Source organism: Rattus norvegicus, chromosome 2, assembly GCF_021556685.1.
Source record: "Rattus norvegicus strain SHRSP/BbbUtx chromosome 2, alternate assembly SHRSP_T2T, whole genome shotgun sequence".
Lineage (NCBI taxonomy): Eukaryota > Metazoa > Chordata > Mammalia > Rodentia > Muridae > Rattus > Rattus norvegicus.
The window spans coordinates 236292128-236319632 of NC_141535.1; the positions used below are offsets into that span (position 1 = coordinate 236292128).

General features: G+C 44.0%; 1 protein-coding gene across 4 annotated transcripts; it reads right to left on the reverse strand.

The window, feature by feature from the left end:
- Clca2 (chloride channel accessory 2) lies at positions 1–27505 on the reverse strand. Of its 4 annotated transcripts, none has more exons than XR_015661781.1 (15): positions 27165–27505; positions 26778–26895; positions 25829–25966; positions 22997–23147; positions 19687–19795; positions 18269–18428; positions 15639–15866; positions 13803–14033; positions 12536–12713; positions 11666–11772; positions 8579–8803; positions 6481–6751; positions 4376–4412; positions 1969–2199; positions 1–1478 (listed from the first exon to the last, which is right to left on the reverse strand). XR_015661781.1 is itself a non-coding variant. In XM_087621312.1 (15 exons), the coding sequence occupies exons 3-15, from the start codon at positions 25961–25963 to the stop codon at positions 1036–1038; spliced, it is 2640 nt and encodes an 879-aa protein (XP_087477438.1). In that variant the 5' UTR covers positions 25964–25966; positions 26778–26895; positions 27165–27505; the 3' UTR covers positions 1–1035.

A 27505-nucleotide genomic window follows, 5' to 3' on the forward strand; every position in this document is an offset into this window, starting at 1 on the left:
TTCATCTGTAACATATTTATTCAATAAATTTTTAAGTTCTTGAATTTAGAAATGACATATTAATATTCAACAACAATTTTTAAGAGGAGGACGTAATATTAGATGGTTTTTATTTCCACATTATCTCTGCTGTCTTCTCTCTATCCTCGATGAAGCAAGGATTGCAGATTGTTATTTAACCAGGACAGAATTTGCTAGTTGCTTCTAAACACCTTTCCATCCATGACTTCTTCTTTGCAATAGAATAAAACTACATGGTGTATATATTAAAATTATTTCACAATGATGTCTTTTACCCTTTACTTAAAGCCTCATGGGAGTGATGACCATTTTTACTCAGTTACTTCCAAGGCAATAACTTAGGAAGCTGCTTCAGTGGCACTGAAATCTGACAAACAATAAACTCAGGTGACCTCTGTTGTAGATCAGAATCCAAGGAGCAGGGATAACAACTGCATTCTAAGGTCTCCTCTCACGGTGAGAAAAGACCTGTCTGAGCATTAGTGGTGGCTTGTGGGTCATCACAGTGTGTTTAACCAAAGGAGAAAGTATAAAGAACCCTGTAGCGGGGCCTTGTCTATAAAGAAGCTTGGTTGTCAGTTATAAACACTCACCCTGCTCTGCACAGATAAGCAGAGAGAGAAATTCATCACTGTAATACTTTCGCTTCATACCGGTAGTTACACTGTCTGACTCAGGCCCAACATCCTTTTCCGTACACAGAACTTCCCCTGACCTCAACTTCAATAAAACAAGCTTTTCCTGACTCCCATTTGATTTTGTCCTTGCCTTTCAAGCCATTACCTTGAGCAATATATTTTATTATTTTTTCCATTGGAACCTTACACTGTTTTCAAACCCTTTCCCTAAAACGAGTATTAAAAGTTAGGCTTTTGGGGGGGGGGAGGAAGGCGGGAGAAGGCAACTATCTGCTATGTAAAAGTCCCAATGTTAAGGCTAATTTGATTTTGTTGGCATTTTTGTGGCTGTAAATGCTATGGTCATCATATCTAAGAAGGAAGGTATTATGTCTACTCATAGAAATTTTGTTTCATTCTCTTTCCTTGATGCTCTCTTTTTCCTGTTTAAAGTACAGTGTGATACAACCAGAAGAAGGCAAAGAATCGTTATCAAACCTACTATTGTTAAAACTCCTTTCAATATCCTGTCATCTCTGCTCACTACAGGAGCAGAGTTTGGGGGGAGAGACATTGATACCAGGACAATGTTTGACACAGCTGACCGGAGGGAGCTTCTATCCATGGCTCTCAGGGCCACATACACTATGTAGGTTTCTTGTGCTTCTTCATCAGGTTCATGTTCAAGTTCACGGGTGACAAGCTTGGGTGAGAATGTAAATGTCTCCCTGGTGCCAGCATGCTGAGGAATTAGCCCCGACGAGTTCACCAAGATGGCATTGTCAAAGTCATCCCGAATACGCTGTAGACTTTTGCTCATTCTTATTTCATAGCTTGTGGCTGAAATTAAAAACACATACCAGAAAGCATGGTCACTTTGTGTAAGTTTTTAGTTTGTTGACAATTAGTAATGAAAGTTGCCACAAAAAGTCAAACTATCCAGGAATATATGTGTAAAAAAGCACTGAATACCAAGTCTCAATGTAAAGACTCGTGCTGAAAGATGAGCTAGGAGACCTTGACAGTTTTTGAAAACAGGATGCAATGTGATTGTATAAATGTCATGTTGTGTTATTTGAGCTGTCTCCAGCTTTTGCTTTAACTAGTAAAGTTTTTGTAAAGTTCATATGGAAAAACAATAAAAAAAATGACCACACACACACACATATATACAAACACACACAAACACACAGACACACACATATACAAACACACATACACACACACACACAGACACACAGACACACACACACACACACACACACACACACACACACACACACAAGTACTGCCTGTGGAAAGGTCTTATGAAACAGATCCTCCAGCCTACTTTGCCCCTGATCGAAGTCTTCCCCAGGTGCCGTCCAAGAGAGGGTCACATCCTCTTCTACGTTCATGGCTGCCAGGTCCGTAATTCTGCATGGTGGGAACACGTCAGGGTGGGGGCCGTCTGGGACTCCCAGCACTGAGAAGGAGCCTCCAGAGCTTACTCGACTGAAGTCCCACCGCTCCTTCACAGGTCTGTGGCCTGTTCTTTTGGGAGCATTCATTTGAATATTATCTGGAGTGCAAAGAAAAAAACAAATAACAAGTTAAAAATTTCCAGCAGTCTTGACAGATTGCTGAGACAGTGTTAGAACAACCGAGTTTACTTAGTCAATAATGCGTTCATTCACCCATTTATTCCCTCCGTACATTATGGTTGGGGACATATTGCTGGGCTATGAATCAGATCAAACATCCTCCCTCGTGAGATTTATATTGGATTTATATAAGTGGCATCCATAGCAGTAAATAGATATTTAGAAAGTAATAAATATCTAGAATAATTAAGGGGGTGCACTCTGCAAGATCATACCATTTCGGGGGGTACCGAGGAAGTAACATTTAAGTTTCCGTTGGGCCGAGGTGGCCAGGTCAGACATGAAGATATTCTGAGAAAAGATAGCAACTTGCATGAAGACCTAGGCTCAGAAAAGTGGCACGTTGGAGGGACTAAGCTAAAAAGTGGGTGGCTGAATCTACAGCTCAGAAGTAGGGCATTCGCCCAGAATGCACCATGCCCTGGGGTTTAATCCCCAGCATTGGAAACGGAAAGCAAAGATCTCTAGGTGACAGAAGGGCAGGAAATAACTGACCTCAGGGATCAGTGTGGATTTTAGTCCTAGTGCTGTAGGAAGTGACAGGGTTTATCATTTTGCTTTCTGACAGGTCCTTAGAAAATGGATCAGAATGGAGCAGGCAGCCATTTAAGAAGAGGGAAGATGGTGGCAGCCATCAGTGGTGACCTCAGGGGGGTAAGAAAGGATAGTTGAATGCATAATTTGCAGGCACAAGCTGGGAATAGGATTGGATGTGAGACTGTGAATGGAAGGAAGGTTGGTTAAGGCAGCTCCTACACCCGTGGGGTGGAAAGAGAAGCCGTTTTGACAAGTTGTCCTCTGAGGTCCACAAACAAAGATTTTAAAAGTAGTTCCTAAAATAGGTCCTAATTGATAGCTTTGATAGAAGAGGACAAGGAGCCAGACCAAAAATCAGGTTATTAGGTTTATGATTCCTTTAAAATAGAATTAGAATAACAGAAATTACTAAAATACCGAGAGGACCAAACCTAGGAAATACCTAGTGGCTGGAGTCTAATTGTGACCTCCCTGGGGATCCAGCCCATATAAAGCCACCAAACCCAGTCACTATTGCTGATGCCAAGAAGTGCATGCTGACAGGAGCCTGATACAGCTGTCTCTTGAGAGGCTGTGCCAGAGCCTGACAAATACAGAGGTGAGTGCTGGCAGCAAACCACTGAACTGAGAATTGAGGGTCCCCATTGAAGGAGTTAAGAAAAGTTTGAAGGAGCTGAAGGAGCTGAAGGGGTTTGCAACCTCATAAAAACAATACCAACTAACCAGAGCTCCCAGGGACTAAACCCCTATCCAAAGAATGACCCATGGCTCCAGCTTATATGTAGCAGAGGATGGCCTTGTTGGGCACCAGTGGGAGGAGAAACCCTTGGTCCTGCCAAGGCTGGACCCCACAGTGTAGGGAAATGTCAGGGTGGCAAGGCAGAAAGGGGTGATTGGGGACGGGGAACACCCTCATAGAAGAAGGGGGAAGAGGGAATGGGATAGGGGATTTATAGACAGGAAACCAGGAAAGGGAATAACATTTGAATTGTAAATAAAAAATCCAATAAAAAAAGAATCGAAAAAACAGACAATTAATAGTGACTGAAGTATAATTGTGGGGAATGTGGGCGGGGTCTTTTGGGGGCGGGGTCTTTTGGGGGCGGGGTTAGGCGGGGTGTGGGCGTTACCCAGGATAGAATCTTAGTACACGCCAGGCAAGTGCACTACCACTGAGCAAGTAGCTAGAGACCTGAGTGTGGCTTGGAAATTCGTGTCTCTCACTTCTCTCCACCCCCCCTCACTCCTGCCTCTGCCTCTTTGTCTCTCCTTCTCCTCTTTCTCTCTCCCTCCTTCTTCCTTTATCTCCCCCTCCCTCATCCCCCGTCCATCTCCGTCTGTCTGCCTATTGCATACACACACACCCACACACGCACATATACGAAATAATATTAAGCACATTAGCACTGCAAATGGTTCTTACCGTTGGTTACGTAACCTGGTACATACATAGCATGGTTTCCTGGGACAGAGTGGGCTAGGGTGCTTGTGCTGGGAGAGTGACGGACATGCACTGTCAAGCTATATCTACCACTTACAGCAAAGGAGAAAAAATACCTGGAGTAAATTCCATCATTTTTTATAACATCGGCGCCTGTGAAAAGAGACAAAAAATTGAGTGTTAATACGTCATTTCCATTGGTTGCTACTATTTTAATGAGCTATTGAAACATTTGTTCCTCTTAAGGTACAGCACACGGAGCTCTTTGTGCTCACAGAGAAGCCCAAGGGGAGCCTGTGGGGCTAAACACATGTGGTGTTCCTTCCAGGGACCCAGATGGCTGGGAGCGGCAGCGCTCTCTAGCCTGGTGACACTTGTGCTTTCTGAGGGGCTGGAGACCGCAACAGATCCTCCCTCAAGCCTTCATCATAAGCTTGTTTTCCTCAGTCAGTTTACAGAACCTTTTATTATGGAAATAGCACATTACTTTACAAAGAGTTTTAATGTAGTCACATTTGATCTTTACTTTGTTCCTCCAAGGGATTTACAAATGTTCTGCTGGGCCTGTGGGTTTGAGTTAATTATCACCAGAAAAGTTTTTATCAAATTGCACTGTGCTTAAATAAACACCCTTGTGTCAGACTTTGAAATTTGAGCCAACCGGCCTTCTTGTCTCCTGTGGATTGTCTCTCTGTGGGCCTGTGGGGGACATCGATGCCACCACCCATGCAACATTATCTCTAGATGGTGTGTGTTATTGTAGCTACTTTTGATATTATCACAGGGGGTTTAAAATATGCTGGAATCAAAATTTCTTCCTGGGATTGCTCAATTTCTGAAAAGTTGTTTTCTAAAGCTGAATCATCCATGATGCTATCACCTTGAATGCTCAACCTCATCTAAGGTGGCTGGCCTCTGCCTACGTCAGCGATAGCACTTAAAAGTCACCTTGGAAGCTTCCATTCTTATGAGCTAATCTACTTTCACCTAAAGAGCTGGTAACAATTTCTATAAGAACAAAGCCCATTCTTAAGATTATTTATTGTCATGTGGTCATATTCATTCATGCTTTTGAAATAGAACATGTCTCCAAAATATGAATTCAAGTGTGCATATATAAATTTCCATTGAATTTCAAGAGAAGTCTTACGTTGAGAGCCCTACATGAAGTGTCAGACAGCTTTGGGAGTTTGTAAAACAGTATGGAGTAAGTTGATTTCTTCATGGGAGGTCACGCTTGGCTTCCAGTTAGACAGGAAGTAGTCTCTTAAGCTTCACTCAGCAGACTTTGATTCTTGCCCACCTTGCCTTGCTATAGGATGCATTCTGAGAGCCTGTTCAGTGCTGGCTTCCTTCCTGTCATGATTCTCAGAGGGCAGCAAGATTCCAAGCCAAGTCTATGGCTTGGAGCAGAGAGGTCTAGAGCCCAGAACAATAGTGCTTTTAAGGCAGTTTATCACACTGGGCAAGCAGCCTGTCATATCCTCAAGATCATGCCAGTTCTCACATTGCACCTCGAGCTCCAAATGGAGACACTCTGTTATTAAAGTGCCCTGAAACCAGCTTTCCCCGCCTCACCGAGAGGCTCTGTAGCATGAGAAAACTGGCGGTCTGTAACCCATGAAGACTTAGATTGTTATTGTTATTGTGGTTTTTTTGCTTTTTGGTTTTTTTTTTTTTGGTTTTTTTGTTTGTTTTTTGTTTTTTTGTTTTGTTTTGTTTTGTTTTGTCAATGACAAGAAAACCAAGACTTGGCATTTAGTGGCCTTTAGATGGTCTATGTCTGTTGGGAAATTGCCAAGGGAGATTTGTCCATCCCCTACAACCTCTGCAGTCCCCTTTTCTAATCACTGATGCAGAAGGAAATGGGACAGAGCCTTGTCAAGGGAGTCAGGGAACCTTACTGGGAGAGCTTTGACACTGGGTGCCTCTGAGCCTCGGTTTTATGTCTATGAAATGGGTAGACGTCCCCTTCCTCCCTTATCACTTTGTGTGCAACCCTCCCAAAGATGCATGCTCAGTGGAAACGTGTGTGGAACCTGGGCAAGTTCCCTGCAGAAGAGGACCAGTCTTTGATCAAGGTTCATTTGAGTAGCTGCAGACACACTCCCAGGGATCTGATAAGACTGACTAGGAAAACAGTTAGACTCAGGAGTTTCCGTGGGACTTTTAACACCTCCACAACCTCATCATAGTGCAGCACCACGCTACCCCTCTTTACCTGCTCCTTCATCCAAAAGTTGCAGCACAACAGGGTCTCCAGCCTCAGGCTCAACCGTTGCCATCACAGTGGCATTGAGTATGGGGTACAGACCCTTCCTCACGTTTGCATAAATTATCACCGGCTGAGGAAAATAGGTGCTGTCCCTTTCCACAAAGGCGTCCACAGTGGCTGGGGACACGGCCAGACTGGAGGCACGGGAGGCCACAGTCACTTTCAGAGCTTGAGGAGAATGGTGGGTATTGTTCAGCGTGTAAGTCCAGTGCCCATGCTGCAAAATAAGGCGTTGTTTTGTCAAGCGTGAAGAAGAACAAGAACCCAACACCTCACTGATGCTGCATTTGTTTTAAATACAAGATGTCAGGAAAGGTATCCTTAGGTAAGTGATGTCTTCAGGGACTTGAAGTTCTTGTCATACAGATCTTTCACTTGCTTGGTTAGAGTCACACCAAGATACTTTATATTACTTGGGACTATTGTGAGGGGTGTCATTTCCCTAATTTCTTTCTCAGCCTGTTTATCCTTTGAGTAGAGGAAGGCTACTGATTTTTTTGAGTTAATTTCATATCCAGCCACTTTGCTGAAGTTGTTTATCAGGTTTAGGAGTTCTCTGGTGGAACTTTTGGGGTCACTGGGGATCCATCCCGTATACAGACACCAAACCCAGACATTACGGCAGATGCCAAGAAGTGCTTGCTGGCAGGAGCCTGATAAGCTGTCTCCTGAGAGGCTCTGCTAGAGTCTGACAAATACAGAGTTGGATGCTCATAGCCAATCATTGGACTGAACATGGGGTTCCCAATGGAGGAGTTAGAGAAAGGACTGAATAAGCTGAAGGGATTTGCAACCCCATAGGAAGAACAACAATATCAACCAATAAGACCCCCCAGAGCTCCCAGGGACTAAACCATAAACTAAAGAGAGACCCATAGCTCCAGCTGCCCATGTAACAGAAGATGGTCTTGTCGGGCATCAATGGGAGGAGAGGCCCTTGGTCCTGTGAAGGCTCCATGCCCCAGAGTAGGGGAATGCCAGGGTGGAGAGGTGAGAGTGAGTGGGTGGGTGGGTGGGGAAGCATCCTTATAGAAGCAGGGGGGAGGAGGTCTGAGTTGAGCACCAAGTCACCTCTCACTGTCTGGCTTTGAACTGATGTCATCTCTAGCCATGGCAAGGACCTCCAGATCCAGAAAGTTCTTTTTGGTGTTTCTAACCCAGATGAAGGAGTCAGGCAAGAGAGCAAAACAGAGCAGAATCCCAAGCCTTTATGTGAGAAGCACACAATGGATTTTTAGGAGAGTTCAGTAGGAACAGAGAATGAGGGAAAGGTCCGAGGTGGGACAGAAGCCAGACATAAACGGTCCAGTAGCAACCATAACTGTTGGCATTTCCTTTTGAAAATGCCAAAGAGTTCGGGGCAGGATGCAGGCTTCAGGAAGATTGGCTGAAGGGGCGGAGGGATAGATAGGAGGTCGCTAGTTCAGAATCCAGTGAACCAATCTGGGCCAGGTGGCGGACCTGTATGTTCCCAGTGCTTGGCGACTTGGGAAGGTGAAGTGGGAGGATCGCTTGAGTCTGGGAGTTTGAGACCAACCTGGGCAACATGGCAAGACCCTGACTTAAAAAATGGGAGTAGGCAGATAAGGGGAGTGCTTGATAAGGCCGTCGGACCTGAGGGGTTCCTGTGTCAGTTCTGAGCCTCTAGGGCCTTGCTTTATCCTCAGGGTCCAGCCCCTTACTATAAAGTCTATACTGAGCCGCTCCCAAACATATAGGAAACTACATCTATATGAATATCTCCCGTAAAGAAAGATAGATACAGGTTTCCAGAAAAAACAAAAACAAACAAAACTCCTAGTGCTATAGAGAAAAAAAAAACACTGTGAGTGCAACAAGGTTTTATCTAGAACTTAATGCTGCAGACACAGACACATTTCAACTGCTCTTCTTAACGTTTTAACAGCCACAAAGATGGGTTTATGAAGTTTTGATGAGTCAGCACATTTCCTTCATGTAACACATCTAAGCCAGGGACTCGGTTTACAAGCTATACACACCCGGCTGAGCAGTTACTTAGTTACAAGCAGGTTGCCACACTGACCTTAGCAGTTCCTGGAATCTTAAGGCTGGCTGTCCGAAAGGGCAGATTGATGATAAAGTCACCAGTGTTGTATTTTCTTCCACTAGGGTCCAATAATACAATCTCAGGGGGACCACCGGTCTGCCACATGACTAGGAAAAACGTGTCATTGCCCACAGCCCTATCCACAGTCACAGTATTTGCCAGTTGGTGCTGGGGTTGCACAGTCTCGCACGTGCTTTCAAGCTGTCAAAGAAATGTGAACAGTTTCTGGTAAATACATAACATTTTCTTCTTTTATAACCTCAAAAAATTATGAATAGGAAAAAGTAAAAGGCATTTGATTCAGATCTGTATCAGATATTTAACTCAAAGCAAAACAGTGTGCATCGCACAACCAGTTAAGACCTATCTTCTTACAGCTAATTCAAGTTCAATACATTATTATTTTTTGTTTGTTGATAATGTCTCAGGTAGCTCAGGCTAGCCTTCAATTCTTTATCCTCCAGCCTCCAAATACAGGAATTACATATAGCTGTGTGCCGCCGTGTCTGGCTTCACTATTCTTCTGTTGACTATTTCCTATGATGCTGGGGATTGAGCCAAGAGCTTGTGCACACTAGGCAAACACTCACCATTGCACTATACTGCCAAGACCTCCATTACACCTCGGCATTAATTTATCTGCTCGCATATTATTACGAACATGAGCATGGGCTTCCTGTGACCAATCACGATGACGATGAGCTCTTAGATTTTGCTTGTTAATATTTAAATGGGTTTAATCTGTATAACAATATCCAGAGGCTTTTTCCAAGCTTTAATAAGAAATTTAAAAAGGAATTTTAAGACGTATATGGCAGTTGCATCTTTTGTTTTCCGAGGGAGCTTAATGGTGTTCTCCTTAGTGGCTGCACCGGCACTCTCACGGACAGTGCAGACACACGCCAACATTCCTCTTTCACCTGTTTTGTATCAGCCATTCTTCTGGAAGCAACTCACTGTCTCAGTGTGGCCTCAATCTTTATCTCTCTAGTGATTAGCGATTTTAAGCATCTTTTCATACATAAGTTGGCTGTATGTCTCCGTTTTTAAAATGTCCATTCTTGGGTTTTCTGTCCTGTTGTATTTTTGTTGTTGTTTGGGTGGTTTTTCTTTTATTGAGACAGGGTTTCTCTGTGCAGCCCTGACTATCCTAAATTTTGCTCTGTAGACCAGGCTGGCCTTGAAATCACAGTGATCCTCATGTTTTACCTCCACAGCTAGGATTAGAAGAGGGTGCCGCTACAACTAGATTACTGGTCAGTTTTGAGAGCTGGGGTGTTTTCACCTTGCGGTTATTGCAGTTCCTCATTTATTTTGGGTATCTGCTGCTTGTCAGAGCACCGTTTTCAAATACTGCCTCCTTCCACAGACTCTGTGTGTGCTGGACTGATGGATTCCTTGCTAAGTATTGGTCTAGTTTAATGCAATCTAATTAGTCATCTTAGCCTTCAATTTCCATGCTTTGAGGATTAGATCCCCTGTCTCTGTGTCCCTGCAAAAACTCTTGTTCATGCTAAAGCACCGAGATATTTCTACCATATTATTTCTGGTAGTTTCAATGTCAGGTTTTACGAGGAAGACTTAATCCCTGTTGACTTGGGTTTTGACACCGTCGAATGGGACACTTTCTTTCTTCTGCCTGGGAATATTCAATCTTCCTAGCAACATTGATTGAGAAAAATTACTCTTTCTTCAGAGCATGTTCTCAACATTTTTGTCAAAATTCAATTGGCTAACTGAGCACAGTGGTCCGTCTTTGCAATATCAGTATCTGGGAGGCTGAAGCAGGAAGATTAAGAGTTAAAGCCAGCCTGGTCTCAGTTTTGCTGAATAGAATACTACTATTCTATTGGGCAGAATTTTTCTGTAGCACCTTGACTATCTTTCTAGGCCTACATAGTTTCTGCCTAGACACCATCTGTCTACGAAGTTAGTGTTTTATAAAGCTTTACTTTATCTTTGACCTTTGAACACCTGATAACAACATGTCTTGGTGCATTCATTTGACTTCTAGTTAGGTGACTGTCACCACCTTGACTGTGCATATGTATTTGCATGTTAAATATTTTCTGACAGTAAATCTCTGGGTTCATTGTTTACATCAAGTGTCACTTGGCTGTTTTACTCGCCATCTGTGAGGAAATTGCAGGTGAAATTCTTCTAGAAACATTGTTCAATTATATCCAAATGGAATGAAAAAAAAAATGGTAGCTTGATAAGAGGAAGCTTGTGTGCCCCAAATCAAATAAGTCCTGTTAATTAAAGAGGCGATCTAAAACTGAGGCTGGTGGCTTATTTATGCCTGTGATTCCTTTAGTTAGAAAGTAGAACCAGGAGGATCAGGACTATCCTGGGCTAGCCTGGGCCATGCACTCATCCACAAACAGCAAGAGTTGGGGTAGAGATCTAGACATTTCTGAAACTTCATGAGATAATTAATATTCTGTATTAAAACAGTGAAGCACAGGCTAGAGAGATGGCTTAGTGGTTAAGAGCATTGGCTGCTCTCCCAGAGGTCCTGAGTTCAATTCTCAGCAACCACAGGGTGGCTCACAACCATCTGTAATGTGACCTGGTGCCCTCTTCTGGCTTGCAGTGTACATGCAGATACAGCACTCATTCATTAAATAAATAAATAAACCTTAAAACAAAACAAAACAAAACAAAACAAAGTGGTGAAGCAGCCAGAGTGAGACAGTGTGGTTGAGGAAGAGTTAACGGAACTGAGAAATGAAAACACAGTATCTTATTTTTGTTTTGGACCTCGTCCCCGCCCCACCCATCCCACCCTACCCTATCCCACCCTACTCTATCCTATCCCACCACTAGCTTTATTTTCATGGACCTTGAAAGCTGAAGTCCTTACAGAAAATAACTCCTGGAAATGAACCCACTCAGACATGAGGTAAAATAGCTAACACTTGGTTCTGGGGATACCAAGAAGTTCCTTAGCAGCTCTTCTCTCCACACAGAGAGTTTCCTAATCAAACAGTAAAAACCATGCAGACAGTGCAGTCCGTTTGGTCCACTCTCCATCCATCTATAGAAGACTGACATTCTGACCTGTAAGCTTTGCTGGAAAATGTCTCCTGCCCCAGAAGAGATTCCACTGAAGGCTTCAGTCATTCGGCTAGAGGTAAATGGATCTGGAATGAAGAACTCCAAACCTCCTGAAATACGTAATTTGAATGTCAACTATTAAGACAGATACATAAAAGTAAACAGTAAATCTTCTCTGACAAACTGTGTCTACAAGAAAGTGTTACTGGGCGTTAGCGGGAGGTGCTTGGCTCACTTTGAATGACATCTGATGTAACCATGAGGCATGCGGCCTTAAGGAGGTGATTTTGACTGCCGATCCATGGCTGTTTTCTCAGGCTCTGGTACTCTGCCCACTGCAGAAGAACTCAGTAAACCCTTACTGGGTAGTCTGAGATCCAAAAGAATTCCTAAATAATTTAGATTAATTGCTAGTAGTTGCATAGCTATGTGTTTGTATTTATAATCCAAGAGCACTGTTTAAAAAAAAGTAACCCAGCAAATCTTAACCCTCAATGGTCAACCTGTTGCATTAGTTTTTATGGAATGGAAGATGAAATTATCCTTTGCCTCATCTAGAAAAAAGGCAGCCATGTATCTTACAATGCTGCTCGTGCGACCACTCCAGAATGTGTCACGGCTAGTCAGTAGGATTTCAGCTTCAAAGTCACACATTCTCACACTGGTTGAGCAAATCACAAGAATAAAAGTTTTCATCAGACATACAAAATTTCACCTCTAGAGAAGACATTCAAATATTGGGAGGAAATTTGACTAAGGTTTGTAATGATTTGTGTGTTTTAAAAGAAATCTTTTTTTTCCACTTAAGACCTGTAACCTGGGTTTCATAGCTTAAGAGCATGCTCTAAAAGACACCTGCTTAGGGGGGTTTACCTGTAACATGTGATAATTCCCCCAGTCTTCTGGCTGCAGAGGAGCCCAGGGCCATGGAATGAATGGTGGACCCACTGCTCATTGCGGTGAGCAGGCAGTTGGTGATGTGTTCATCTGCTCCGCTGGTCACTAATATCATGACAGAGCCATCCGCTCGTCCATTCTGCTTCTCAACCACCTGGACACAGAGAGCCATCAGTTGCTTGGAAGGAAATGTAACACAGACTGCATGACCAATCCTTCTCATAGACAGTGGCTCTACCTCTCCAAGGTCCCCTGGGCTCCATGACCACCTCCGAGTTGCTTCTCACAGCACTCTATCAGGGCACAGTCATATGGACTTTGCCTCGTAGAGCTGTGTCTCTGAGATCTAGCCAGTGACTGGTAAGAGGGCTTAGAGCAGTGGTTCTCAACCTTAGCTACACCTCAGAATTAGATGGTACTGTTTAGAAATGTCATTGCCAGGCCACACACCAGATCAATGACATCAGAACCACAAGACGTGAAACCCAGGCATCACGGCTGTCATTTTATTTTGTTGTTTGTTTGCTGTTGTTAGCTTCCGTGCCTGAGATTGAACTTAAAAGTCTCAAGCTCGTGCGCTAAGCGTGCTCTAACCACTGAGATGCATCAACACACCCCTGTCTTCCAATCAGTCGATGCCAGTGGGGGGTTGAGCAACTGTTGTCTGTGGGTGGCAACAGTCCAGGCGGACATCTTGCTGTCTGTCAGGTGGTGGGGACATGTGCACCTCAGATGCTGGTTTAGATCAGCTCTGTCATTCCTGAAGCACACATCTGGTCTCAGTTGGGTGTTTGCACCCATGTATGTGGGTCCACAGATACGTGTGAGTGTTTGACTTATTTGTCTTCTAGGACCCTCTTGATCCTTATCTTTGAAATCTAGTTTGTCCGTAGGCCTTGAAACAACTGGCATAGCTGGGGTCACTAAATAAGGACAGTTTGGAAAGACTCTCGAAGATACTTAAGTCCCTTAGCCACTCTTTCTGTCAATGAGGAGTTACTAATTAATTATGACGTAAGTTACTTTGTCAGGCCAGGGAGTGCAATGGGAAAAAGAAATGGACTCCAACCTTAACCACCCACCACAGCTCTCCCACAGATGGGTGCTATGACCCCTCCGTAAGCCCACGCTCCTTTTCTCGAACAAACTAAAGCGAGAAACCCACCCCTTCAGTCCCAAAACCCTGACGTTTGAAATGAAAGATAAGAAACTAAAGGCAACTGGAGCACAGGACGCTCTCTACCTCAAAGCCTTTCTTAACCCCTGCACAGATGTTGGTCTCTGCTTCAGTGGACACAGTGGTCGGCAGGTACGAAACCAGCAACTTCCGGTCATCGTCGCTGTTAATTTGTTGCAACGGGGCTCGGATTTCTCCTTTGCTGTCAAAAGTGACAATGCCCACAAAAGTATGAGCTTCAACGACCTGCATCAAGAACAGTTCGGCTGCTTGTTGTAGCCGGAGGAGTCTGTCTCCCTAGGTCCCCAAAAGAAAAGAAAAACAAAGAGGAAATGACACTTGAGGCCAATGACAACGAAGTAACTCAACTTGCAAAAATATCTGTTAATTTTTTTAATAGACACAGCACAGTTCTTTGAGTTGTAAATAGTGATGTCGTCCTAGAATATTTTTCAATGAATTAATTACGTGCTGAGGAATGTGTGTTGGGTGTGCAGAAGAAAGAGTGGTGAGCAGCAAGCTATTCATGATTATCCACACCCTTCGCTCCAACTCAGAATTAACAACCCGTCTTGTGGATTGAAGATAGGTATGCAACTGACTTTTTGAAAAGTCAGTCCCAGTGAGAGGAGATGCTATGAAGAAATCTGGGAATAGAGGTGTGGCAGTTGCCAGCAACTGTGTCTGTCCTCTGCCATGGTGGCCATTGGAGGCTGGACACTTTGTCTATGGATTGAGCATAATAATATGTTTATTGGATTTTTATGGTTGCTCTAAGGATTACCTGCAACATATATGTGGCAGGCACTCCATCAAGCACTGTAATAATGCTACCAACTAATCCACCAGGCGCTCTTTTGATGGCCCTGAAGGGAGGGAAGGAGGCAGTCTGCAGTGTGCAGTGTCTCAGTGACCGGCTGCTCATAGAGGACTGTGACCTCTGTCCCCCTTGTTACCCCGACTCCCTGCCTCTCGCACTTCTCAGGACAGATCACCAATTTATTGTCTTGTGGACACCTCAAACTAGACAGAGTTTTAATTTATTGACTCCCTCCAAATATTATTTCTCTTACAAACTGGGAAGAAATTAGTAGAGTAGATGAAACATAGACCTTGAATTCTGCCTTCACGTTTTACAATTTTTTTTGGCTTAATTCTTTTAATGTAGTGATATCCAGTTGTATTCATTTTCCTGAAAATGCCATATTTTTATTCACGTGCGCCAGTGTGTGTGTGTGTGTGTGTGTGTGTGTGTGTTTGTGTTATGTGTATATATATATATATATATATATATATAGGGTTAGGGTTAGGGTTAGGGTTAGGGTGTGTGTGCTTGTGTATGTATGTGTGTATATGTGTGTGTGTTTGTGTTTGTGTGTGTATGTATATGTGTGTATATATGTGTTTATGTTTGTGTTTGTGTGTATGTGTGTGCTTGTGTGTATATGTGTGTGCGTGTGTGTGTGTGTGTGTGTGTGTGTGTGTGTGTGTGTGTTCCCATTATCTCCCCATTTCTCTGGAGTTGGATACCTAACTGGTGTGGGCACAGAAAATATTATTTCTCCATAGCTTTGGTTCCCTTCCTCACAGAGTGCAGGGAGTGAGTAGGGACACAATAGCTTTTGTCTCTATCATGGGGAAGGGGGATAAAAGTTACAATTAGCATCAACCTGGGGATGCTAATGGGGTTAGGGATCAAGTGTGGATTTAATTTATTTTACTATCTCAATCTCTGGGCCTTCTTCTGAGTTTGTCCTACCTACTTCTCAAGAAAATAAGATGTCTTGGGCTCTTTAAAACCCTTTGTGCTCCCCACTCCTGCCACCCCATCATACGGTGAATAAAAAGAGTTAAAACCCAATAAGGGGGCAAGGTTTTCAATCATTTGGAGACAGCATTTACCTCTGCCATCTTCCTGGACACATCAATCACTAAGCAGACCACTTGGTCACCAGCCTGCAAGAGGGAGAACGAGGGAGGGGCTGGAAGCTCAACCCCCAGCACCGGGAGGCTGTGGTTCAGGTCTGAGGAGCCAGTGATCACATCCCAAGTGCTTCTGAGGCTGCACACTCGGTTCTGGAGATTTGGGGCTTCTCGATTGTGGGTGCCTTCGTTACAGAATTCAACCACCTGGAAAGGAACAAGACAGCTTTTGCAGACCAAACGTACTTCTCCTTCATGCCAGGCAGCAGGTAAAAGAAGGTCAAAGGGGTCACATGCTTCCCTTTCTCAAAGTGAGGGCAAGTTTGCGGATAACCCTGGATACTTTTTGCTTGAAATAGTAGCACCCTGTGGTCATAAAAGCCATCTCTCATAAAACCATGTTTGCACTAAGAAAACAGAAAAGGCCATGTACATAACCTTAGTCTTAAAGAGAACAACTCCCCTGTCCCTTCCATGAAACTGTGCTAAAGAAACACCCTAAGAGATGTTATTCTGGACAGCCCATTCTTTGGAATCCCATTAAGCTAACACCGTGTCTTGTTTTAAGAATTAGTCAACATATATTGATGTAGTTCAAACATTCAAATATTGATCTTTGTGAGGGCAGAATGAGGGCAAAACTACTTAAATCTACTTCCTGAAACAACTTTCTCACTTGGAAATCCAGCTGCAATTCATCTAATAATCAACCTGTGCCAGCACCACCACCGCCCTTAAAGGTACAGCTTGCAATACTGTCTACTCTCCATGGCTCTGGTCCTGTGAAGAAGAGGTAGTTCTACTCATAGAGACACGGGAGCTTAGACTTTGAAAGAAACTTACAGGTTCTCCATCCCCATCCCTGAATCACAGAATCCCTGAATCCCTACATCACAGAAGCTGAAGCTGAAACTGGGTACCACTTGCTTAGCTTCTCAGTGAGGTGGAGTCCGGAGCAAACCAGTGCTTCTGTGTTTAGTGATTTTTTTTTCTACATTTCATGAGTGCAGCAAGGTGACTTTAAAATATTTAGTGACTATATGTGTCTGAGTATGTTTTTCAAAGGATTGAAAAAGAATTGTATCTAATCACAAGCAACGTGGGTCAAGTACCTAGAACTGGATTAGAACCAGGCACAGAAAGTTACAAATTAAAAACAATGGATAAGGGAAAGACATATTGACAATCCTGTTCACCTTGCAAATGATGACCACCATTGACTAAAAGCAGACTGAAGAGACAGGTTAGCAAAATGAAGGGAGTGAGGGAAGGAGGGAGGGAGGGAGGGATGGAGGGAGGGAGGGAGGGAGGGAGGGAGGGAGGGAGGGAGGGAGGGAGAAGGGAGAGCCTTCCAAAGGAAGCAGCAAAGATAAGTCATGGGACAAGGAGAATGTTCCACAAAGAAATGTGCCCACCACACGCCCAGCACAGGGACAAGGTCCACAGACAATGACTTTCAGGTCTTCATGAAGTTCAGTAGGTGAATGAAGCCATGCAGGCTGGTCAACTGGTCAACCCTCTCCTTTCTGGTTCCATGTTCTGTCTTAGTTCAAGGTTCTGGCAACAGCCTGGCTCTTAAGTGTGACATATTTTTAGAGAAAACAGACTGGCCAGAGAAAGATCCTGTAACTGAATATTCGTTTAAATATCCGTGTTTAAATGGATGTCCAGACTCATATTCTGAGTTATGAAATATTAGTTGACAAGACTTAGGTTCAAAGCTGAGGGTCGGGTCACTCCCTGGGCGAGCTCGCCTGTCTTTTGAAGTTCAAGACTTTTTTCAAAAGAAAGGAAAGAGAACCTCAAGTGAGAGGAGTGCAGTCATTCGCCCCTTCCTTCTCAAAAACCTCAGAGCTCTTCCCGCGAGGTGACAGAGAAGGAAGACCAACACACAGCAGCTCATTCTGTGGCCTCAAAAGTCATCTTATTGAGCGAGCACTGTCCCTGGAAGGCGAACTTTTGTTTTTCCAGACAATCCAAGTTTGTTATCATTTGGAGGAAACAGTTTTTTAAAAACATGTAAGATAAAGACTAAACGACCTGTAGTCCTCAGGCTCTAATGACTCTTATTGTCAGGAGCCATGTAGGAAAGACTTAAGGCAAATACGTTTTCTGGAGATGGTGCACCACTTTGCTGGGCTGCAATGGAAAGCTTTGAATTGCAGGACCTCTAGAGATTTCGTCCCAGGGTTGCTTATTAACAACATGCCTTTCCTATCACCATTACAGTCTAATGATTCCTGGCCATTGGCTCCCCCTGTTGGGCAGATTTCCTGAAGATCAACCTAAAGATAAACTTCCCCGAATTAGTGCTGTTTAGATGAGTTAATGACTTTATAGAATTCCTGATTTGATTCAAATAATTGTTAGGGAGAAAGTTTTAAGAGATGGTTTTAGTTGTTTTGCCAGAAACAAGCAGTAAGATTGTAAGGACAGGGAGCGTCAGTCTTCTGCCTTCCTCCAAAGCTGTGCCACATGCCAGCCCATTCCCCAGCTGGAGCAGACTTCCAGCAATTAATAGTCCCACCTTCTACACACGTAGACATATCTGTGCATCTGAGACAGAAGAGGCAGCTTACGGGAGTTTGTCGTCCCAAGGATGTACTTACAGAAGGTAAACTCTGCATGAACATTATTGATCCAGTTGCACTCTGGGTGCTGTTGTAGAGGAATGTGCATCCTTCCCTAAAAAGCTTGCTAATGATGCAGTCTTCGTGGGGGCAAAGGCCCTTTTCACAAACAAAAACACCCGTGATGTCAGATGAACACCTGAAAGTGGATGAGAAACTAGGAACTGGGTCTCTTTGGAAATACGTTTTTTCCTTGATTATCTTTTCTAATAGTTCATTTCAAGTATTATAGCTCAGTGGTTGTAAATATTTTAAGTGTTTTCTTCAGGAAATACATTAATTTAGAAATGCCGTCTCTCCCTTTGATTTTAAAGCCTTGAATTTGAACAAGCATCTTGTACTGCCAAAATCTTTAGCAAGCAGAGGGAGATGAGGCAGAAGGAAACTTAGACTCTGAGGGAAGAAAGACCAAAACAGAACCAGGCCAGTAACATCCTGAGTCACTGTCCCATTGGCCATCAGGGAGAGTGAACTCATCATGGTGATCTTTGGGAAGATTCTGTCTTCGTTAAAATATTTCCAACATTACTACGTGAGTGGGAAACGGTGCTATATGAAAGCAGAACTGATGGTCTTTATCTACTAGCTGAACGGCCTGTGATCCTGAATCCTCCTAGGCTCCTTAATGTGTGGATGTCTGTGCATAGCTATAGCATAGCATAACATGTGTGTGAGGCCATGGGCTGCAGAGATACTGACAGCTCCACAAGGTGGCTGTTAGTCTCCATGTCTTGCAAGAGGGGACTGATGGAGTAAGTTATGTCATAGTCACACAGTGGAACAATATGATATTATTCTTTGAAAGGATGAGAAAAATACACATTCATGCTTATTTGAATTTCCTTGAAGAGACAGGGTAAATAGGAAATGAATGAAGATGGTTTTTCAAAGGTGATAAGAGGAAGCAGAAGGAAGGCAGTGGTAAGTAAGAGGACAAAGGACATAATGTTTCACTGTTCATATTTGGGACACATGAACATCCGTCCATTTTAAAATTCAATAAAATTAAAATGACAGTGAAAGGATTTACTCCTTGTTAATACGTGCCCGTCAAAATTAGCTTATTGTATTGTCATTCAATAACTAAATCAAGACAAAAAAATACTTCCCTTCTCGTCTATCATTTTGTTTTTTACATTTTTTGAGACAAGCTCTTACTATGTAGCCTTGGCTGGCCTGGAACTCACAGTGTGGACAAAGTTGACCTTGAATTTGTGACAATCTTCCTGCCTCTGTCTCTCTAAAACTTGAACTATAATTTTATAACCATGTGTCACTATTTCCAGCTACTTACTGAAAAAGAAAAAAAAAACCCACTCAACTACTTTCTTCTAGTTTTTGAAATATTCCATATACTCAATCAGTAGTGATTTTTAGGTAGGAGAGAAACCACTGACCTGGTGACTTGAATCTCATTCCGTCCATTCACGTAGAACGGCTTGTCACTGTTATATTCATCAAACACACCCCAGCGGAGATGGGCCCACTCGTGGACAAACACTCGGCCTGGAGAAGAGAGGGTTTCGGTTTTCTGAGTGCCTAAAATCTCAGCAACTGGCCTTGCTGATCGGTGAAGACATAGTATCACTCCGCCACACTCTGCTTCCAAAGAGTTGAAGCTTGGGTCACTTCCCTCCTACCTCGTCCCCTACCATCAGAGAACTGGAGTGTGAAAATGTTTGCTCCCAGGGAGGATAGACCACTAGACATTAGACACTTAGACGTCATCCACTTGACGGCAGTGGCAGGGAGTACCACGCTCTCTCCCTCTCTGAAGCTGGCTAACAAGTTCTTACTTAGCTTCATGCACGCAGCCCAGTAGTTTCAGGACTTAGTGTAGAGTGAAGAAATATATTCTTTCAATCAACTAAAGCTTTCCTAAGTTTATCCTAAGAGTACTTGCTCTCTTGCAGACCGTTTCCCAGTCTACAGCAATGACTGAAATCTAGGAACCAGGGAAGAGGGAAGGGTCAGAGGTCACAGGACCCCTCTCAGCTTCGTTGCTCCCATCTCTTTTATCCTGTTTTCTAACCCTTCTTTTTCTTCTTGAGAACTCTCACTCTTCCCATCAAATCCTTCACACATTTATCTTGTCCTCTCTAATGGTACATTTCCTTCCAAGTTCAGCTCAGAAGTTAGTTATTCTCCGTGGACGGTTTCCAGGTAAACGCCCTTCCCCAAACAAAGCACTTGTTCCTTTTTTTCTGAATTAGATTCTGTAACTCAGCGACGGCTTGCTGTACTGGCTTATGCTGTGGCACATTGTGCAATGTTTGCATCTTGGGAGGAAACAGCCGCAGCCGAAAGTACTAAGAGAAAGTATGTGCTATCTGACTGGTGACTCTAGAGGCACTGATGATGAAATCGTATGCAGATTCAGAGGGCACCACACCTCATAGTTACCACCGGAAAGGGGGAAAATCCAATTTTTAAAAGGTTTATAAAATATCCTATTGCCAAGGACCAGCCTCAGCTTAGAGAAAGGTTCTGAGAGAACGGGTGTCTGGGAGTGAAGAAAATAAATGATTCCAAGTCAAGTTGTGGGTCCAAGCTGGTGGCCTATGTTCTGCTCAAGACAGGCCTGCTGCTTTTCAGACTCTCTCTGCTTTGCTTTCCCGGGGGCGGAGTTGGGGGGTTCTCCAGACTGCGCTCTCTTGTTATATCCGCTGGAGATCTCCAGAGAGCTCTCTCTTCTTATATCCCCTGGAGATCTCCAGACAGGTTTCCCTTGTTATATTCTCTGCTCAAGACAGTTCTCCAAACTGCTCTCTCCCACTCTTCTAAAAATAAATTCTCTGGACAGCTCATCAGATGGGTTTATTTTACATATCAATTCAGTCATTTACTTCAGGTTTCCTTCTGATTATCCTGTGATTCAGCCTCGTGACCCCAGCCCTTAATTCTCTGCAAAAGGCAAGCTCACATTTTCTTCTAAGGTTGCAAAAGAATTCAGAGATCTGCCAGCCCCTGTTAAGCACAGAAGATAAATTAACAGGGTGGGATCCCACCTTGAAATTACCATTTCTACCACACTCCTAACCTTGCTCTGTCCCAGGCCGACCCAGAATTCAGGAATCTGTCTGTCTGCCTTTGTAAGCATAAACAAAAATACTTAGCTGGGTGGGATCTCCTGTGGGACCCCCCATATCTCTCATCTCTCCCTCAGTATCTTTCTGACAACTTGGCTCACAGCGCAACCACTTTACATTCATGAAGCCACTCGTAGAATTCGTCTTTATTTTTTGAGAAGTTACATATTTTTGAACCCATGATTTTAGAGTTCTTTTCCACAACCTGAAGGGCTGTCCTGAAGGTCCTAGCTTTTACCATTTTGCTGAGACATTAGCCGCACCTTTGGTTCCTGGATTTGTGCTGTCCGATTATCATGGAGTCATTAACGTTAACAGGGAGGACATTTCTTGAAGCAGGAACATAAACTATGCACATTATTATACAATCAAGCCTTATGCTTGTCATCAACACTTGAGCTGGCCCTGTCCCAGGGGCAGGAACCATGTCACTCTGTCCTTACCAAGGCCATGCTGGACACAGCATCCTATGGTTGCTTTTACTTCTGCTTGCTAAGCAGGGATAACAAAACACAACCAGTTTTAACTTTCATAAACGATAAAAAAATTGAAAGGTCCTATTTAAAATTGAACCAATAATAAAATTGTAGACCGGAGTCAGCTGGCTGACCCATCCTCACTAATGTCCCCTCAGATCTCACACATGGTCCTCCCGTCTGCAGGCTGGTGATCATAACCTTTCTCCTGACTTCCCGGCGCCCGTATCTGACCACAGCCAGGCACTCTGTATGCAGTCAGCCACTCCTTGCTATCTTCTTGCCTAACCCAGCCTGTGGCTTCCCTTTTCCATGGTCCACCCTGTTTCCCAATGCCTTTCCTGTTCTCGATGCCATCTGCACACACCTCTTACCCTCTACTCTGCAGCCAGCCACTCCGAACTCCTACACTCTGGAACTCTCACCACTTAGGGCCACTAGGATCTCATAAGGAAATATTTTTAGTGAGATCGGCAGAGCATCTGGGTGTGAGTGGTCTGCGTTGCTTGTTTTCCAGCTCTGGTCCTTCTCCCTTTACCTCCTCCATTCAAGCCTCCTGAGCACGTCCGTATAGTATTTCCATGTATGCCCCCACATACGCATCTAGAATTCTCTCACAGATACATCTCCTGAAGGCTATATGGTGCTATTTGTTGTTCCCATATGCGCAAGTCTTCAGTGGGGACTTCATAGTGTGGCTATCCCAGGCTGCTCACACGACCTACCCGCTGGGTGCACACCTCCTGACTGCTGGACACAAGCAGGCATTTCCCTTCACACCCAAGCTCTGCCCTGACAGTGTTTCAAATGCTTCCCTCAAAGCCGTGGGTTCCCTGCAGCCTCAGCATTTGTCACACGCTCCCTGCCCTCTCTTCTTTCTGTCAATGCTAACCTCTCCTTTGTGAGACCTGAGCCGACAACACTTGGCTCGATTTTCTTCACTGAATTCTCAGAGCACTACCCTATACCTAATCTGGTCTGCGGTCTTCCCAGCTCATTCTGCCCCTCCCCCTCTGGGAACACCTGACCTCCTTTCCCGAAAATGGAAAGTCTTTGACGGGTTGCAGGTTTTAGAGGTCTCTTCTGCACCAAGCACAAAATATTATACCATTGAGGGGATGCTTTCTATGAGCTGAACTTACCTCGAGAGCCATATCCTGCTGCTAACTCATCGTTGAGTAGGAAGTTGGGGGTGAAATGGATGTATTTCCCCTCTTGTCCACACCCTCTGTGTTGTAGGGTATAAGGGTCTTCCCCGGGTACCCCATTCTGCTCAGTCACTAAGACATTTGCCTAAATGAAAACAAATGCATTTTTAAGGAAATTTAAACTGTAATTTTACTGTAGGTAAGTATGCATGATTTAAAAGCAGATGTAAAAAATTAAAGGAATGCCTCGTAGTTAGAGTTCAGATATTCTGATGGCTAAATGCTAGCTAAATTCTTTGGCACTCTCAGAAAGATTTCTTTTGAAAGTTTCTCCAGCTTGCATGGAACTCCTTCCCTTCCTTTAGTCCCTTCCTATATCCTCAGACACAAATACTGCAAAGTTATGATATCACGACATAATAAAGAGCTGTGAAATCAAGAAAGTTCAGTAGCATTTACACACCATCCAGGACTGCATAGTAAAGAGCTAGAACTATTCTCTGCCTGCACGCTACTCTGTTGGTGCAAGCAGAAGGACAGTGTTTCCTTTCAGCCCCTTCTTTCATTTCCATAACTAGTAAGAGTCATGCAGAGAGAGTTAGGTTTGGTTCTGTGCCCTGACCAGTTCAATTGCTCCTGTTAAAACAGCATCTTAAGCTCAAAGTTTGAGTAAGTATTATTCATATAGACATCAAGGCAGCAAAACTTTGTACATGGCACTGTTCCTGTCGTTTTTAGAGAGGGTGGCAGCTGTCACAAACCAGCCCTCAGAAAGTAAAGACAAGGCTCAGTTAAGAAAGGGAGAGGGAGCCAGGTGTGGTGACATACATACTTAGGAAGCTGAAACTGATTGAGACTTAGAGGCTGGGCTGGCCTAAATAGAAAGTTCTGGAACCACTATAGCTACATAGTAAAATCCTGCCCTAAACACTAAAAATAGATAGACAAGAAGAGCGGGTAAACTTTGTATAACTATATAGATTACAGGTGATGCATGTCTTCCGAGGGAAGATAACTTCGTTTCTATTCTTTGTATTTCTACATTTGAGGAGTCTTTCTAATGAGCCCAAGTTGCTTTCATAAATAATTACCATTTATTTGTTGGAAGCTAGGAACACTGCAAGCAAGGTGGCGAGTACAAAAGGCCTTGCATGGCCTCGCTTCTGCCATAACCAGCAATCTCTCTCTACAGAGGTTCACTCACCTAATGTTTGCTTAATCGACATTATGAGGTTAATGGAAATGGTACGCAAATATAGGATTATATTGGACATGTTGTACTTAGACCTCTCATAAGATCAGGGTACTGCCATTGACAACTGGGTTTGTCCTGGGTTGTCTCTCAGGCTTCTCAGGGTTCTGAAGGGCAAGTTCATTAATGTAATCTTTATAGAGGCTACACAGTTTGGTGCCAACAGTATGGATTTTGACATTAAACAGACATTCAAATTGTGGGTCAATAACTACTAGTTATTTACAGGGAACAAAGCCCTTACACATAAGAATTATTTTTTTAAACAAAGAGATTTTATTTACTTTATTATGTGCGTACACTGTCGCTCTCTTCAGACACACTGGAAGAGGGCATCAGATCCCATTACAGATGGTTGTGAGCCAATATGGTTGCTGGGAATTGAACTCAGGATGTCTGGAGGAGTAATCAGTGCTCTTAACCTCTGAGCCATCTCTCCAGCCCCCTATAAGTGATGACAACAGCTCTCTTGAGGTAGCATAGGAGTTAGATAGTAGATGTATAAATGCCCCAATTGAAGGTGCTTAGGAGGAGCATAGTGAGCACTAGAGTTTCCTCAGTTTGTTCCCATCCCCCACTTATCTCCATGCCAAGCTCTGTCAAATGTTCCTGTCTGGTGGAAAAAATCAAATGCTTTTGTAAACCTCTCAACCTCTTCAAGCCTTTGGCCTACATTCTACATTGCTAGGCCTTTCAATTTCTGAGAGAATCTTGAAGGGAAAGGTAAGAATTAAAAATAATCTGAGCAAATTTTTATGCCAAGTGACAGATAAAGCAAACAGCATGTGTCCTAGCCATCCTGATGGGTCTGTAGTTGCAGACACCACGCCCACCCCATTGCTGAAGCTCTTCTCCGTGCATTCCTAGCTCTTCTCATATATACAGTGGGCTCTAATTGACAGTCGTTTTCAAGGTGTGTTAGCATGCCAACGCACATTTACAGACCATCTGAGGTTTTATTAGCGTTCTTTAAGGTTAAGTTATTTTTTGGTTAGAAAAGAGAAGGGAGCCACCTTCCCCCCACTCACAACCTTTCCCCCTCTCCCTTCTTTCCTTCCTCCTTTGAATCATCTTAGTCAGGGGCAAAGCCTGCTGAGTTATACCCCGGCATGAGAGGACAGTTGCATCTTTCCATGCACGGGTGGCTCTCTGAGCACGGATGTGTCTGTTCAGGACACAGTGACAATGGAGACCACCAGAGTCGGATCGTTTGGGTCCCTGCTCGCCCTCATCAGGGTAAAATGGACCCTTGTTCCTTAGATAAAAACTGAGCCAGGATCTTTTGCATTGCAGAATAGAGACACCCCCACGTCCCCAGAGAAGCAGAATCAGCAATGGCACCAGACTTAATGTGTGGCTGCATAAGTCACGCTTATTTGTTCTGTTTCTACTTTTCTTTCTTCCCTTTCTCTTGGCACACAATAATGTGTGAAGGTCTATGAGATAACGTTCACATGATGTGTCAGTATACTGCGTAGCACGTCGCCGTGCCAGTACCAATGGCAGACCATACTTTGAAAGTTTCTCGCCCTCAAGTTGACTTAGACTCTTTTAGTAGAGTCTTAAGTCCTTACCTTGTCAAAGGATTCCTGTTTAACCCTGCTGTAATTATGCGCTGTCCAAGTGGCAGGTATTAGAATCTGTACACTTCTGAAAAACACCCTTCTCTTGGTCGCATTGAACAGGTAAAAGGAAGCTTCGGTGATCATCTCCTGTAACCAAGCAGAAGGGAAGCCGTCAGATGTAAAACAGATATAAATAGAGGGGAAGCCATCGAACGGGGAAAATCCTTGTTTTTCTGATGCCACGTAAGCAACAGTGAAAAACAAGGTAAATGGACTTTGAATGAACCCGTGAAAACACAGGAGTAAACATTGTTGGAAAAGCCATTGAACAGCTACCTGAAAGAGATTTTAGCACACTGATTACGTGTTAGGACTTGCTCCCACGATTTCCCTAAGTTTCAGAACACCACTTTAAGTCACACCTCTGAGCACGTTCAGGCCTGTGTGCTTTTGAAAACACTATTTTCACTTTAGGCAATACCACAAAATAGCCTCTCGGCTTCTGATCCTCCCTCACCCTGCTACAGTGCATGGGAGAACAGAGAGACTTTTCCTCTGTGGCAGCCTGCATAGACGTTCTCCCTTGAGGACCCTCAGTTTAGAGATGGGATGCCACAGGATGATTTTCAGATGCTCCCCTGTCCTTCAAATATACGGCTTTCTTTCCCACAGTCCACTTTTACCTCTCTAGGCTTTTCCCCAGAGAACAGTGCCAAAGAAAAACTGCAACCGGACCCCAAAGCCAACGGATGGTAACTCATAAAAAAGATGGATGAAGGCTCTGGGTGGAGGCTACATGCAGCTATGTGATGCAGCCGCCATGTCCACAATTGTCCTGTTAATGCTGTCCTTAAGAAATGCCAATCTCTGCTCCACTTCAAACCCGGTGGGGGTTAGCTTCCTAAAGATGGCAACAGGTCTGAGTGAATAGGCTTTTGACTGCATAACTGCCACTCACCTGAATGTTTCTGATCAGCTTCAAGTCCTCCGGTACCCGAGGATTGATCGCAACAAGCAATCCATCATAACCATTCTCTTTCAGCTTCAATCCAGCTCCCAGGAACACAAGTTCTGGACTTAGGGCAAACAGAAGAGTCACGAGTTTCAGCCTGCCAACAGGTCCTGTGTTACCCCCGAGGATCATCTTGTAGTGAAGCCTCTGGGTTACTCACGGGGAGCCTGCTGGGCACCTCGAGTCAGCTGATCAATGTGGAAGCAAATGGCTTCTTTCGGAACTCAGAAGGTCTTACAATATACATGATGAAGGAGTTGCCTTCTTTGAAAACTCTGGGGTGGATCTATCTGGAACCTGTCTCTACAAGTTCTCCAAGGCAATAGTACTCACCTGTTTTGTGGCTAAGCTTCCTCCTGAATCACAGTTGGACAAGAAGCCGTCCACCCTTTACTGACTTCATATCTTCTCAAGGGAAAAGGGAAGTGAAGCAAAAGGAGCTTAAGAGATATAGTCCTGGATGCAAGGCCATCAGAACAGTGAAATCAGTCAGTCAGTCTGCTACCTGACACAGGACCACCAGTGATGTCCCCTCCTGGGACTTGGGCAACCTCCTCCATCAGCACCTCTTCCCTTGCTCACTCAGGGCACTGTGCCGGTTGTGAGACTCCTGTGCTTGTTTTGAAGCTTTGGAAATCATGCCTTATTCCTGTCCCCAGAGCCCTGGGTCAGGC